This window comes from Natrix helvetica (genome assembly GCF_964273705.1).
Source record: "Natrix helvetica genome assembly, chromosome: Z".
Taxonomy (NCBI): domain Eukaryota; kingdom Metazoa; phylum Chordata; class Lepidosauria; order Squamata; family Natricidae; genus Natrix; species Natrix helvetica.
The window spans coordinates 138718689-138732648 of NC_138554.1; the positions used below are offsets into that span (position 1 = coordinate 138718689).

Consider the following 13960-nt stretch of genomic DNA (forward strand, 5'->3'; position numbering starts at 1 on the left):
AACATGGTCAGCCACAACTACATGACGGAAGTGCCATTCCTTTGCACAACCCATATATAACGGCAGTGAAACTTCAGGCCCAGAGTGGTGGTTCTCATTTTGACGTTCCCAACCCTATCCTTGCCAAACTAATATGTTGGCTTCATCTCACAAGCTCGTCATTCCCGTAATTATTTCTTAAGCTAAGAAACTACAGTTTAATTTCAGCTCCCTAAAGATCTTCTAAAACTATAGTCTGAAGATCATGCCCAGAAGAAGAAAAAAAGTATATATTGCAAATACCTTTCAAGGTGACTCTTCCAATGCTTTCAATATCCTTGGCTACAAACTTCACCTCCGCCTCCTTGAAAGCACTGGTGACCCGCTTAATGACTAAACTGTGGCTTGCTTTGGTTCTTGTAATTATGTATTTGTCACTGTTCTGCACAAGATTGCCATTGATGTACCACGAGCCGGGATTAGGGGTGGTGAGGTCCACAGTGAAGGTTGCATCTCTCCCTGGTGCAACTTCAACATTTCTCAGAGGGGTTTTCACTGCCAGGGTAGGTTCTGTGGGATACAATGATGATGGGCAAAAGTTAATACTTTTTTCTCAATAGAAGAGAATATTTGGAACTCAGGGTTGAATTGTGGGGTCCTTGGGGCTCTCTGAGGTTAGTGGTTACCTTCCAGGCTTTAGGTAACAGGAGGAGGAAGAGGAGGAGGAAGGAGAAGGAGGAGGAGGAGGAGGAAGGAGAGGAGGAGGAGAATCATTGGAATTAATGCAGCATATTATTCATAATAATAATAATAATAATAATAATAATAATAATAATAATAATAATAATAATTTTTATTTGATTAGCCGCAACCCTCTCCCGAAGGACTCGGGGCGGCGTACAATCAAAACAAATAAAAATACACATAAGACAAACATATATACAAAAAGAACAGAGACATATACATATGTGCATGGAGGAGAGTTGACTTATAAGTGAAAGACAATTAAAAACACAATTTAAAATCCCCTTAAATAAAATTACTAAATTAAAAAACCCATCAGGAGCGATACGAAGTTATCATATTCATAATACAAGATATTTGAGAATTTCAGTTATTGGTGGCTGAGAAAAGTCTAAATCCATCAATCACCTCCAATTTAGTCCATTGCTGGAAAAAAAACCACTTACCAAGATGCCAGACTCCAGGAAATTCCAGATAATCACTTTGACCATACTTGTTGACTGCAGAAACTCGGAACTGGTAGTCAGCCTCTTCGGTCATGTTGTTGATGGTGAATTCAGTTTGGGCAACCAAAGCTTGGTGGCACCTCAGCCATGCGAATCCAGTCAGCTTCTTACGTTCAACAAGGTAGCCATCAATTGGGACAGGCCGGTCCGTCTTCCGAAGAGACCAGGCTAACATCACTGAGGTTTCTGTTTTATTTTTCACAACTGGGTCAGCTGGAGGATGTGATGGGGGCTTCTTCGGAGCTGATCAGGAGGAGAAAGGGGAAAAACAAGTCAACATTTGGGGGGAAACCACGGGTTTTTTAAAAAGTGTGAATATAAAGATAGTTCAAAGGGTGTGCAACCGCCATCATTTTCCCAGTATGTATTACTTTGGGGGAGTATTTGGTGCTCTCTGAGCTGGGTGGTTCTTTTGCAGACATTTCACGACCTAATTAAGTAGCATCATCAGTTCTAGAAGGAAGTGGATTTGTATAGAGGAGGAGGAGGAGTGTGGGATCCTTGGTGCTCTCTGAACTTGGTTGTTTTCCTGCAGACATTTCATGACCCAACTAGATAACATGATCAGTGCTTGACGGAATGTGGTTTACACTGTATTTAAATAGAGAGCAAACTGCATTCCCATCATCATCACTGCTGATGTTACCTAGTTGAATCGTGAAATGTCTTCAAGAAAATAATCAAACTCTGAGAGCACCAAGGGGCCCCCTGTCCACTTCAATCCAGAGTTAAGGAGATTCTCTTCTATCAGTACAGGTATGTTTAGTGACTGTTCAAAGTTACAACAGCACTGAAAAAAGTGACCTATGACCTTATGACCATTGCAGCATCCCCATGGTCACATGATCCAATTTCAGATCCTTGACAACTGACTCCTATTTATGACTGTTTCAGTGTCCCAGGGGGGTCATGTGATCCCCTTTTGCAGCCTTCTGACAAGCAAAGTCAATGGGGAAGTCAGATTCACTTAACAACTACGTTACTAACTTCACAACTGCAGTGATTCACTGAACAATGACTCCCTTAGCAAAAGAAACTTTGGGCTCAGTTGTGGACCACTTCAAGAAACCTTAGTTTAAAACATCATTAGAATCAGACTGGGTCAATTATTGACATCAGTGGCGCATTTAAAACAAAAGGAAACCCCAAGGCATCTGCCCCATAGCAGTAAAGTCATTTGACCCAACTCAATCCTCAGAACATGCTTGAAGATCCAAACAGAAGGTAAGCATCAATCAATCAACTGTTAATTTATTGCATGTAAGAAATGTGCTGTCATTTTCTACCCATTCTTTAAAAAAATATGGAGCAGTGGTATACAGGTAGTCCTTGACTTATGATCACAATTGAGTCCAATATTTCTGTTGCTAAGTGAGACATTTGTTTGTGAGTTTTGCCCCATTTGATGACCTTTCTTGCCACAATTGTTAAGCAAAAGGGTGTGGTTGTTAGTCAGAAGATTGCAAAAGGAAGAGGACATGATTCCGAAACACTGCAACCATCATAAATATGAGTCAGTTGCCATGCACCCAAATTTTGATCACTTTACTTTACTTTACTTTTATTTAGATTTTTATACCGCCCCCTCTCCCCAAAGGGACTCGGGGCGATGACTGTGGGGATTCTGCAATGGCCATAAGTGTAAAAAACAATCATAAGTCACTTCTTCAGTGCTCTTGTAATTTCCAATAGTCACTAAATGAACTGTTGTATGTCAAGGACTATCTATATTCCTTAAAATGGGGCATTTAATGTAAGGAGCAATAGAGAGCATTTCTCCTGTAACTTTCCATCTCATAGGTCTGGAAAGGAGCTTGGAGGTCTTCTAGTCCAATCTCCTGCTAGGCAGGAGTTGTATACCATCCCGCTCAAATAGTTGTCTAGCTTATTTTTGAAAACCTGTAGTGATGAAGCACCCACAATTTTTGGAGGCAAGCTGTTTCACTAATCAATTGTTCTGTCAGGAAGTTCTGGATTTAATCTCTCCTTGATTAGTTTCCATCTGTTACTTCTCCTGGCTTTTGGTGTCTAGCTATGATATAATATGGACTCCAGTGAGAAAAAGTTATTTTTGCAAACAGGGTGCAGTGATGCTTACTTCAATTATATTCCCTATGTTCAGTTTTCATATTTTTTCCTTGGTATATGAGATGTTAGCTTAACATGCAATGGCTAAGACAATGGGTTGGGCAGCCAACTTCAGATGGCAAATTAAAGAGATTAAATTAAATTAAAGAGATTTTTCCAACAAAGTCATTTTCCAATATGGCAATCAGATTGGGTCAGAAGCTGGTATGCACTATGATTTCTGAATTTGATCTGGTTACAGATAGTCCTCAATTTATGAACACGATGGAGGCCAGAAATTCCATTATTAAGTAAGGTAGTTGATAAATGAGTCACATTCAAATTCATAATCTTTTTGGCCATGGTTGTTAAATGAATCGCTGCAATTGTTAAGTTGTACAGATGGTCCTTGACTTACAACAGTTCATTTAGTGGCTGTTTGGACTTACAACGGCACTGAAATAAGGGACTTATGACTGTTTTTCACACTTATGTCCATTGCAGCATCTCTGAAGTCACAAGATCAAAATTCAGATGCTTGGCAACTGACTCATATTAATGACGATTACAGTGTCCCGAGGTCATGTGATCACATTTTATAACCTTCTGACAAGCGAAGTCAATGGGGAAGCCAGACTCACTTAGTCACAATCAGGTCACTAATTGAACAACACTTAATAACTGTGGCAAGAAAGGTCATAAAATGGGGCAAAAGTCACTTAACAACTGTCTCACTTAACAACAGAAATTTTGGGCTCCATTGTGGTCCTAAGACAAGGACTTCTGCAATATCATTGTACTGTATCTTATTTTTAGGGTGGATAGTAAGTGACAGCATATTTCTTGAGTGCATGAAATCAGTGGCAATTGACTGATACGTGTGTTCTGCTTAGGATTTTCAAGCATGTTCTGGGGATCAAGTTGGGTCAAATGACTTCATCACTACAGGGCTGACTTGCATTTATCTCATGGTTTGGCTGTGCCACTGATCTGAATAATTGACCCCGCCTGATCCTAAGAACCTTTTAAACCAGGTTTTCAGTTTAAGGGTTCAATCTTGGCTCCCAAGATTAGATGGCACTATCATAGGCTTCGTTTTTCTTCTATAAGGGTAATCAAGATCACAACTGAGACCAGAATTTACATGGGACAAAGCTCTTATTTAGCTACATACACACACCCTCTCTCCCTCCCTCCCTCTCCCTCTCTCTCTCTCTCACACACACACTATCTAGCTATCACCTACCTATTATCTGTGTCCTGCCTGTCTATCTACAATGCATTCAGAAAGTATTCAGACCCTCTTCACTTTGGTCAATTTTGTTATGCTGAAGCCTGATTGTAGAGTTGTTGAAATTCATTTTTTCCCTCTACCCTCAATACCCCAGAATGACAAAACGAAAACAGAATTTTAGAAATATGTGTAAATTTCAACAACTGTAGAATCAGGCTCCAGCATAAAAAAATGACAAAAGTAAAGTGTCAGGCCTGGAAGCCATCTTTTAACTTTGGGGCTTCTGGCCTTCCACATTTTCTACAGTGGGAAACTTGGGAGGGAGGATTATACAGAATGTGGGTGATATGTACCCATAATAACATTCTTTCTCAAGGTCGAAAGGCCCTATTTATTTATTTATTCAACTTATAAGCCGCTCCCTCTCCTCGAAGGGACTCGGGGCGGCGTACAATTAAATACACAACATATTGCACGGAGGAGGTGTATAAATAAAAACAATTTTTACAATTCATAAATAACAATAACAATAAAGTTAAAAAGACAATAACAATAACGTTAAAAAGACATTAAAATACCCTAAGATTTAAAATTTAAAAATTGCCAGGGGGATTAGAGAATAGAGTTCTAGTTAAGCCAGGCCGGCTAGTCGGAACAGGTGGGTCTTGAGTTTCTTGCGGAAGGAGCGGAGATCAGTAGTTGTCCTAATGTCGGGGGGGGAGGTCATTCCAGAGGGCTGGGCCCATCACAGAGAAGGCCCTGCTCCTGGGCGCCGCCCTCCGGCACTGCTTAGTGGACGGCACCTGGAGGAGTCCCTCTCTGTGAGAGCGAATCGGCCGAAGGGATGTATGGGGCAGGATGCGATCCCGCAAGTAACTAGGTCCTGTGCCATGGAGCGCTTTAAAATGGTAATTAACACCTTGAAGCGCACCCGGTAGACCACAGGGAGCCAGTGCAGCTCGCGCAGGAGAGGTGTTACATGGGTGAACCTCGTTCTCCCCATAATTGCCCGCGCGGCCGCATTCTGGACCAGCTGTAGTCTCCGGGTGCACCTCAAGGGGAGCCCCATGTAGAGAGCATTGCAGTAGTCCAAACGGGACGTCACCAGCGCATGAGTGACTGTGCGAAGGGCATCCCGATCCAATAGGGGGCGCAATTGGCGCACCAGGCGAACGCCCCCCTTGCCACGGCTGCCACATGGTCATCCATAGACAGCCGGGCATCTAGGAGGACGCCCAAATTGCGCGCCCGTTCCACAGGGGCCAGTTGCTCGCCCCCAATGGCCAGCGATGGAATCCACTGGTTGAACTGGGGGGCCGGTAGCCACAGCCACTCCGTCTTGGAGGGGTTGAGCTTAAGTCTGTTGTCTCCCATCCAGACCCATACGGCTTCCAGACACTGGGACATCATTTCGACGGCCTCGTTGGGGTGGTTTTGGGTGGAGATGTACAGCTGCGTATCGTCAGCGTCCTCGGATGATCTCGCCCAGCGGCTTCATATATGTGTTGAACAGGAGGGGCGAGAGGACCGACCCCTGCGGCACCCCACAATTGAGCGGCCTCAGGGTCGACCTCTGCTCCCCTGCCAACATGCATTGCGTCCGGTCGGAGAGGTAGGAGCAGAACCACCGCAAAACGGTGCCCCTTACCCCCAGCCCCTCCAGCCAGCGCAATAGGATACCATGGTCGATGGTATCAAAAGCCGCTGAGAGATCTAATAGGACCAGGATAGAGGAACAACCCCTATCCCTGGCCCTCCAGAGATCATCTACCAACGTGACCAAGGCCGTCTCTGTGCTGTGCCCGGGTCAGAAGCCGGACTGGCGCGGGTCTAGATAATCATTTTCCTCCAGGTGACGTGGGAACTGTTGGGCCACCACACTCTCTACAACCTTCGCTAAGAAGGGAAGGTTGGAGACGGGACGATAATTAGCTAGCTCAGTTGGGTCCAGAGAAGGCTTCTTGAGTAAGGGCCTCACAACCGCCTCTTTCAAGGCGGCCGGTAATGACCCCTCCCTCAATGAAGCGTTCACTAGTCCCAAGAGCCAGCCTCGTGTGACCTCCCAGGATGCCAGTACAAGCCAGGAGGGACACGGGTCCAGTAAACATGTGGTGGCTCGCAGTCGCCCACGTAGCCTGTCCAAATCATCGGTGGCAACAGAGTCAAACTCCTCCCAGAATGGTCTCTCAAGACTCGCCTCGGACGTCCACCCTAGCCCACTGAGGGGGATCCATTCCCTCCGGATTTGAGCGATTTTATCCTGCAGATATTCCCCAAATTCCTCTGCCCTGCCCTGCAAGGGGGCTTCCCGCGGCCTCTGTGACAGAAGGGAGCGGGTCACCCAAAACAGGGCGGCAGGGCGGTTGTCTGCGGACGCAATAAGAGTGGCACAATGTTGACGTTTGGCCACTCTTAATGCCACAAGGTATGTCCTTAAGTAGGTTCTTACCTGTGTTCGGTCAAATTCAGAACAGGAGGATCTCCATTTGCTCTCTAGGCGTCTCTTGCGGCGTTTCATCACCCTTAGCTCCTCGGTGAACCAAGGGGCCAGGGTGGTTCGTTGCCGCAGGAGAGGCCGCAAAGGCGCAACCCGGTCTAAGGCCCCGGCGGCCGCATTATTCCATGCGGCCACCGGGTCCTCCATCCGGGAGCGGGTCAGGTCTACAGGAAGTGGCCCAAGCTCCGTCTGGAACCTATCCGGTTCCATCAGGCGCCTGGGGCAGAACCATCTAGGACGTTCTGGTTCCGCCTCCCCGCGGTGGGGGGTAGCGCCAGGGAAGTCAAGTCGGAGAAGTGAGTGATCTGACCATGACAGGGGCGTAATAGCTAAGTCCCCTATTCCCAGATCACTCGTCCACTGCCCAGAGACAAAAACAAGATCCAGTGTGTGGCCTCCCTCGTGCGTGGGGCCCTGAATTAATTGAGTCAGGTCCATGGCTGTCATGGAAGCCATGAACTCCCGAACCACCTCGGATGCTTCACCCATCGACGGCAGGTTGAAATCCCCCATAACCAAAAGTTTGGGGGTCTCAACCGCCATCTCTGCGATCAACTCGAGGAGTTCAGACAGGGCCGCTGATGTATAGCGAGGAGCCAAGTATACAATCAGCAGGCCCAACTGTCTCCCTGGGCCCCATCTCACGCCTAGAGACTCATACCCGGATATCTGTGGCACAGTGAACTCTCTCGGTTCCAGACTCTCCCGTATAAGCACCGCTACCCCACCACCCCTACCCTGGGCCCGTGGCTGGTGGAATGCTCGGTAGCCTGGTGGGCACATTTCCACGAGGGGTAAACCTCCCTCGTGGCCCAACCAGGTCTCCGTTATTCCTGCGAGGTCCGGCTCCCCCTCCCTGCAGCTGTGATGAGATGATTAGGAGGTAACTCCTGGCTTGGATGATGCCTGATTGGATCGTGTGATGAACATGTGGGTGCTGGGCAGGGTCTTGAATGTTCACAGGTGGGGAAAACCTGGAAACTTTCAGATTCAGGTTTCTCCAGATGTGTCAAGATGATATCTCTAATAAAATGGAACTTTGGGGAAACTCAAGCCTCAGAGTTTTCTTTCATTGGGGTTGTTACTTGGAATCCTGACATGAAGGAGGTCTGAATACTTCTGAATGTACTGTATATCTGTCATCTAACTATTGTCTGTCTGTCTGTCTGTCTGTCTGTCTGTCTGTCTGTCTGTCTGTCTGTCTAGATAGATAGATAGATAGATAGATAGATAGATAGATAGATAGATAGACAGACAGACAGACAGATAGACATCATCTATCATTTATCTATCCCCTATCACCTATCAATCATCTATCTATCATTTATCTATCTCTATGTACCATCTCCCTATCATCTATTTATCTTTCTATCTATGAGCAAAACTCAATTTTGGTCCTAAATCAAGGACTACCTGTATTTGCATGCCATTAAGCATCTAAGATATTCAGAAGAAGCCTGCAATTTCTAAGTAACAAATCTGGAGGAACAAATCCCTCACAGGCATAGGGGGGAAAATCACTCTCACCAGAGACAGTAAATTGTGTGGATGTTCTACATTCATCAGCTACAAAGACAATTTCTCCTCCATCTTCCATTTGACAATCCCGGATGATCATGGTGTATTCTCTGTCTGCGGAGGAGATTGAAATGCGACCGCTGGGTTTTAATTCCTCCTTATTCTTCAACCATCGGAACTTCTCGCACTTCTGTTCCAGTTCCACGCAGAACACTGCAGTGTCTTTTAAACTGACAGCCGTTTTCCTTGGCAGTTTCTTGATAATGTTGCCTAGGTTGATAAATAAAGATGTGATCATTAGCTTCAGTCAACTCACATTAAAAACTCCTTGCTTAGAAATACTATGAATGATGAACGTGTCTAGGTAGGGAGGTATATACAGATATAGATGAATAGGAAGGGAGATAGACACAGCTAGACAATTAAACAGAGCAATAGATATGTTAAAAGAGAGAGGGAGGATAAAGATATAGATAGATAGATAGATAGATAGATAGATAGATAGATAGATAGATAGATAGATAGATAGATAGATAGACAGACAGACAGACAGACAGACAGACAGACAGACAGATAGAAAGAAAGAAGATGGATGGAGAGACAGACAGACACACACACACACAGATCGATGTGGATAATTTGATAGATAATTAGAGAGAGAGAGACGTGAATTGATAGAGAGATATCGGGGGAGAGAGACAGATATATGAATAGGTGAGGGGGTAGACAGATAAATAGATAGATAAATGGATAGATGGGTGGATGGATGGATGAACAATTGGATAGACAGATGACAGTTATAAATAGGAAGAGAGAGACAGAGAGAAATACATATATTAATAGATCTATGAAGGAGGGGGAGAAAGAGAGAATTGAAGAAACAGAAGATAAGAGAGAATAGATACATGAATTGACTGATAAGGGAGGAAATACAGATACCTATCCCCTACATGCATTCTAACCATCCAAAAATCAAAGATAGATAGATGATAGATAGATAGATAGATAGATAGATAGATAGATAGATAGATAGATAGATAGACAGACAGACAGACAGACAGACAGACAGACAGAAGATGGATGGAGAGACAGACAGACACACACACACACACACACACACACACACACAGATCGATGTGGATAATTTGATAGATAATTAGAGAGAGAGAGACGTGAATTGATAGAGAGATATCGGGGGAGAGAGACAGATATATGAATAGGTGAGGGGGTAGACAGATAAATAGATAGATAAATGGATAGATGGGTGGATGGATGGATGAACAATTGGATAGACAGATGACAGTTATAAATAGGAAGAGAGAGACAGAGAGAAATACATATATTAATAGATCTATGAAGGAGGGGGAGAAAGAGAGAATTGAAGAAACAGAAGATAAGAGAGAATAGATACATGAATTGACTGATAAGGGAGGAAATACAGATACCTATCCCCTACATGCATTCTAACCATCCAAAAATCAAAGATAGATAGATGATAGATAGATAGATAGATAGATAGATAGATAGATAGATAGATAGATAGACAGACAGACAGACAGACAGACAGACAGACAGACAGACAGAAGATGGATGGAGAGACAGACAGACACACACACACACACACACACACACACACACAGATCGATGTGGATAATTTGATAGATAATTAGAGAGAGAGAGACGTGAATTGATAGAGAGATATCGGGGGAGAGAGACAGATATATGAATAGGTGAGGGGGTAGACAGATAAATAGATAGATAAATGGATAGATGGGTGGATGGATGGATGAACAATTGGATAGACAGATGACAGTTATAAATAGGAAGAGAGAGACAGAGAGAAATACATATATTAATAGATCTATGAAGGAGGGGGAGAAAGAGAGAATTGAAGAAACAGAAGATAAGAGAGAATAGATACATGAATTGACTGATAAGGGAGGAAATACAGATACCTATCCCCTACATGCATTCTAACCATCCAAAAATCAAAGATAGATAGATGATAGATAGATAGATAGATAGATAGATAGATAGATAGATAGATAGATAGATAGACAGACAGACAGACAGACAGACAGACAGACAGACAGACAGAAGATGGATGGAGAGACAGACAGACACACACACACACACACACACACACACAGATCGATGTGGATAATTTGATAGATAATTAGAGAGAGAGAGACGTGAATTGATAGAGAGATATCGGGGGAGAGAGACAGATATATGAATAGGTGAGGGGGTAGACAGATAAATAGATAGATAAATGGATAGATGGGTGGATGGATGGATGAACAATTGGATAGACAGATGACAGTTATAAATAGGAAGAGAGAGACAGAGAGAAATACATATATTAATAGATCTATGAAGGAGGGGGAGAAAGAGAGAATTGAAGAAACAGAAGATAAGAGAGAATAGATACATGAATTGACTGATAAGGGAGGAAATACAGATACCTATCCCCTACATGCATTCTAACCATCCAAAAATCAAAGATAGATAGATGATAGATAGATAGATAGATAGATAGATAGATAGATAGATAGATAGATAGATAGACAGACAGACAGACAGACAGACAGACAGACAGACAGACAGACAGACAGACAGAAGATGGATGGAGAGACAGACAGACAGACACACACACACACACACACACACAGATCGATGTGGATAATTTGATAGATAATTAGAGAGAGAGAGACATGAATTGATAGAGAGATATCGGGGGAGAGAGACAGATATATGAATAGGTGAGGGGGTAGACAGATAAATAGATAGATAAATGGATAGATGGGTGGATGGATGGATGAACAATTGGATAGACAGATGACAGTTATAAATAGGAAGAGAGAGACAGAGAGAAATACATATATTAATAGATCTATGAAGGAGGGGGAGAAAGAGAGAATTGGAGAAACAGAAGATAAGAGAGAATAGATACATGAATTGACTGATAAGGGAGGAAATACAGATACCTATCCCCTACATGCATTCTAACCATCCAAAAATCAAAGATAGATAGATGATAGATAGATAGATAGATAGATAGATAGATAGATAGATAGATAGATAGATAGATAGACAGACAGACAGACAGACAGACAGACAGACAGACAGACAGAAGATGGATGGAGAGACAGACACACACACACACACACACACACACACACACACACAGATCGATGTGGATAATTTGATAGATAATTAGAGAGAGAGAGACGTGAATTGATAGAGAGATATCGGGGGAGAGAGACAGATATATGAATAGGTGAGGGGGTAGACAGATAAATAGATAGATAAATGGATAGATGGGTGGATGGATGGATGAACAATTGGATAGACAGATGACAGTTATAAATAGGAAGAGAGAGACAGAGAGAAATACATATATTAATAGATCTATGAAGGAGGGGGAGAAAGAGAGAATTGAAGAAACAGAAGATAAGAGAGAATAGATACATGAATTGACTGATAAGGGAGGAAATACAGATACCTATCCCCTACATGCATTCTAACCATCCAAAAATCAAAGATAGATAGATGATAGATAGATAGATAGATAGATAGATAGATAGATAGATAGATAGATAGATAGACAGACAGACAGACAGACAGACAGACAGACAGACAGACAGACAGAAGATGGATGGAGAGACAGACAGACAGACACACACACACACACACACACACAGATCGATGTGGATAATTTGATAGATAATTAGAGAGAGAGAGACATGAATTGATAGAGAGATATCGGGGGAGAGAGACAGATATATGAATAGGTGAGGGGGTAGACAGATAAATAGATAGATAAATGGATAGATGGGTGGATGGATGGATGAACAATTGGATAGACAGATGACAGTTATAAATAGGAAGAGAGAGACAGAGAGAAATACATATATTAATAGATCTATGAAGGAGGGGGAGAAAGAGAGAATTGGAGAAACAGAAGATAAGAGAGAATAGATACATGAATTGACTGATAAGGGAGGAAATACAGATACCTATCCCCTACATGCATTCTAACCATCCAAAAATCAAAGATAGATAGATGATAGATAGATAGATAGATAGATAGATAGATAGATAGATAGATAGATAGATAGATAGGTAGGTAGGTAGGTAGGTAGGTAGGTAGGTAGGTAGGTAGGTAGGTAGGTAGGTAGGTAGGTAGGTAGACAGATGATAGATGGATAGATGGATAGATGGATAGATCTATGTGGCCTGTCGGGGGATTTTGTAGCAGGTATCCAGGTGAAGCCAGAGAGGTTAGCACGAACTTGTAATTTTTTATAAATAAATATATTTTCCATCTCTATATACCCCAAACAAGAAAATTCAGGCAAACAGGAGGATCATGAGGTAAACTGCAGAGAACACCGAAGAAAAAGATGGGAGGAAAAGGGAAACACCCCCTCCACACCCATTGCAACCAATCACAGCACAGATTACCCCAGGCAGGAACCAGCCCTCTCCCATCAATCAACTGTAACGGTTTGTTCTGGATCACTACACAGGTCCCCTATTAAATTTAAATATTATAACATGCTCACCATGGATGGAAACATACCCTGAATTTATTGCATATTTTTGTGTCCAGTGCACTGCGGTTAGACCTCAAAGCTGGGAACAGTCCATCTTCAGCCTTGGTGGATCTCAAAAATCATTTGGATGGGAATCCACCAGATCCCACCCAAATAAACCAGGCTCAGAAACCCCAAATATTTCCCCCTTTTTGTATTTTTGCAAATGTGTTTTTGCAGCTTGTGTTTGCCAGGCTAGAAGGCGACACCACCCAGCAAGAAACGCAGAGAGGGGCTGGCCAAAGGTAAACCAGGTTATCTTCCTAACCCTGGCTTGTAAAGTGGACCAATGTGTCAGGGCAGTTCTCGAACTACGACCACAGCTGAGCCCAAAATTTATGTTGCTATGTGAGAAACTTGTTAAGCGAGTTTTGCCCCATTTTACACATTTTTCTTGCTGCATTTGTTAAGTGAATCCCTGCTGTTGTTAAGTTAGTCACCTGGTTGTTAAGTGAATCTGGCTTCCCCATTGACTTTGCTTGTCGGATGGTGCAAAAAGGGATCACGTGACCTCGGGACACTGCAACCGTCATAAAAATGAATCAGTTGCCAAGTATCTGAATTTTGATGGTGTGACCCTGAAGGTGTTGCAATGGTCGTAAATGTGAAAAATGGTCATAAGTTATTTCTTTCAGAGCTGTTGGAAGTTTGAATGGTCACTAAACAGACTGCCGAAGACTACCGGTATGTGCTGCAAAGTTCAAAGGCATCAACATGTCTGCAATCCGTTCAGATGCTTGGCAAGCAGCATGATCTGAACTCAGGTTACAGAAATCAGATGACCTCTTTCGACCTTTGATGCAAACAAGCATGGATT

The 13960-nt window shown here is 43.1% G+C and overlaps 1 protein-coding gene across 1 annotated transcript in view; it reads right to left on the reverse strand.

Annotated features, from left to right (window-relative positions):
* OBSCN (obscurin, cytoskeletal calmodulin and titin-interacting RhoGEF) overlaps positions 1 to 13960 on the reverse strand; it is a gene marked incomplete at its 5' end in the record, with an annotated part of 248074 nt that overhangs the window by 233099 nt on the left and 1015 nt on the right. The window contains 3 exons of the mRNA XM_081970681.1: positions 283 to 549; positions 1170 to 1472; positions 8555 to 8815. Coding sequence (XP_081826807.1) covers positions 283 to 549; positions 1170 to 1472; positions 8555 to 8815 — 831 coding nt within the window. The remainder of the gene's footprint in view (positions 1 to 282; positions 550 to 1169; positions 1473 to 8554; positions 8816 to 13960) is intronic.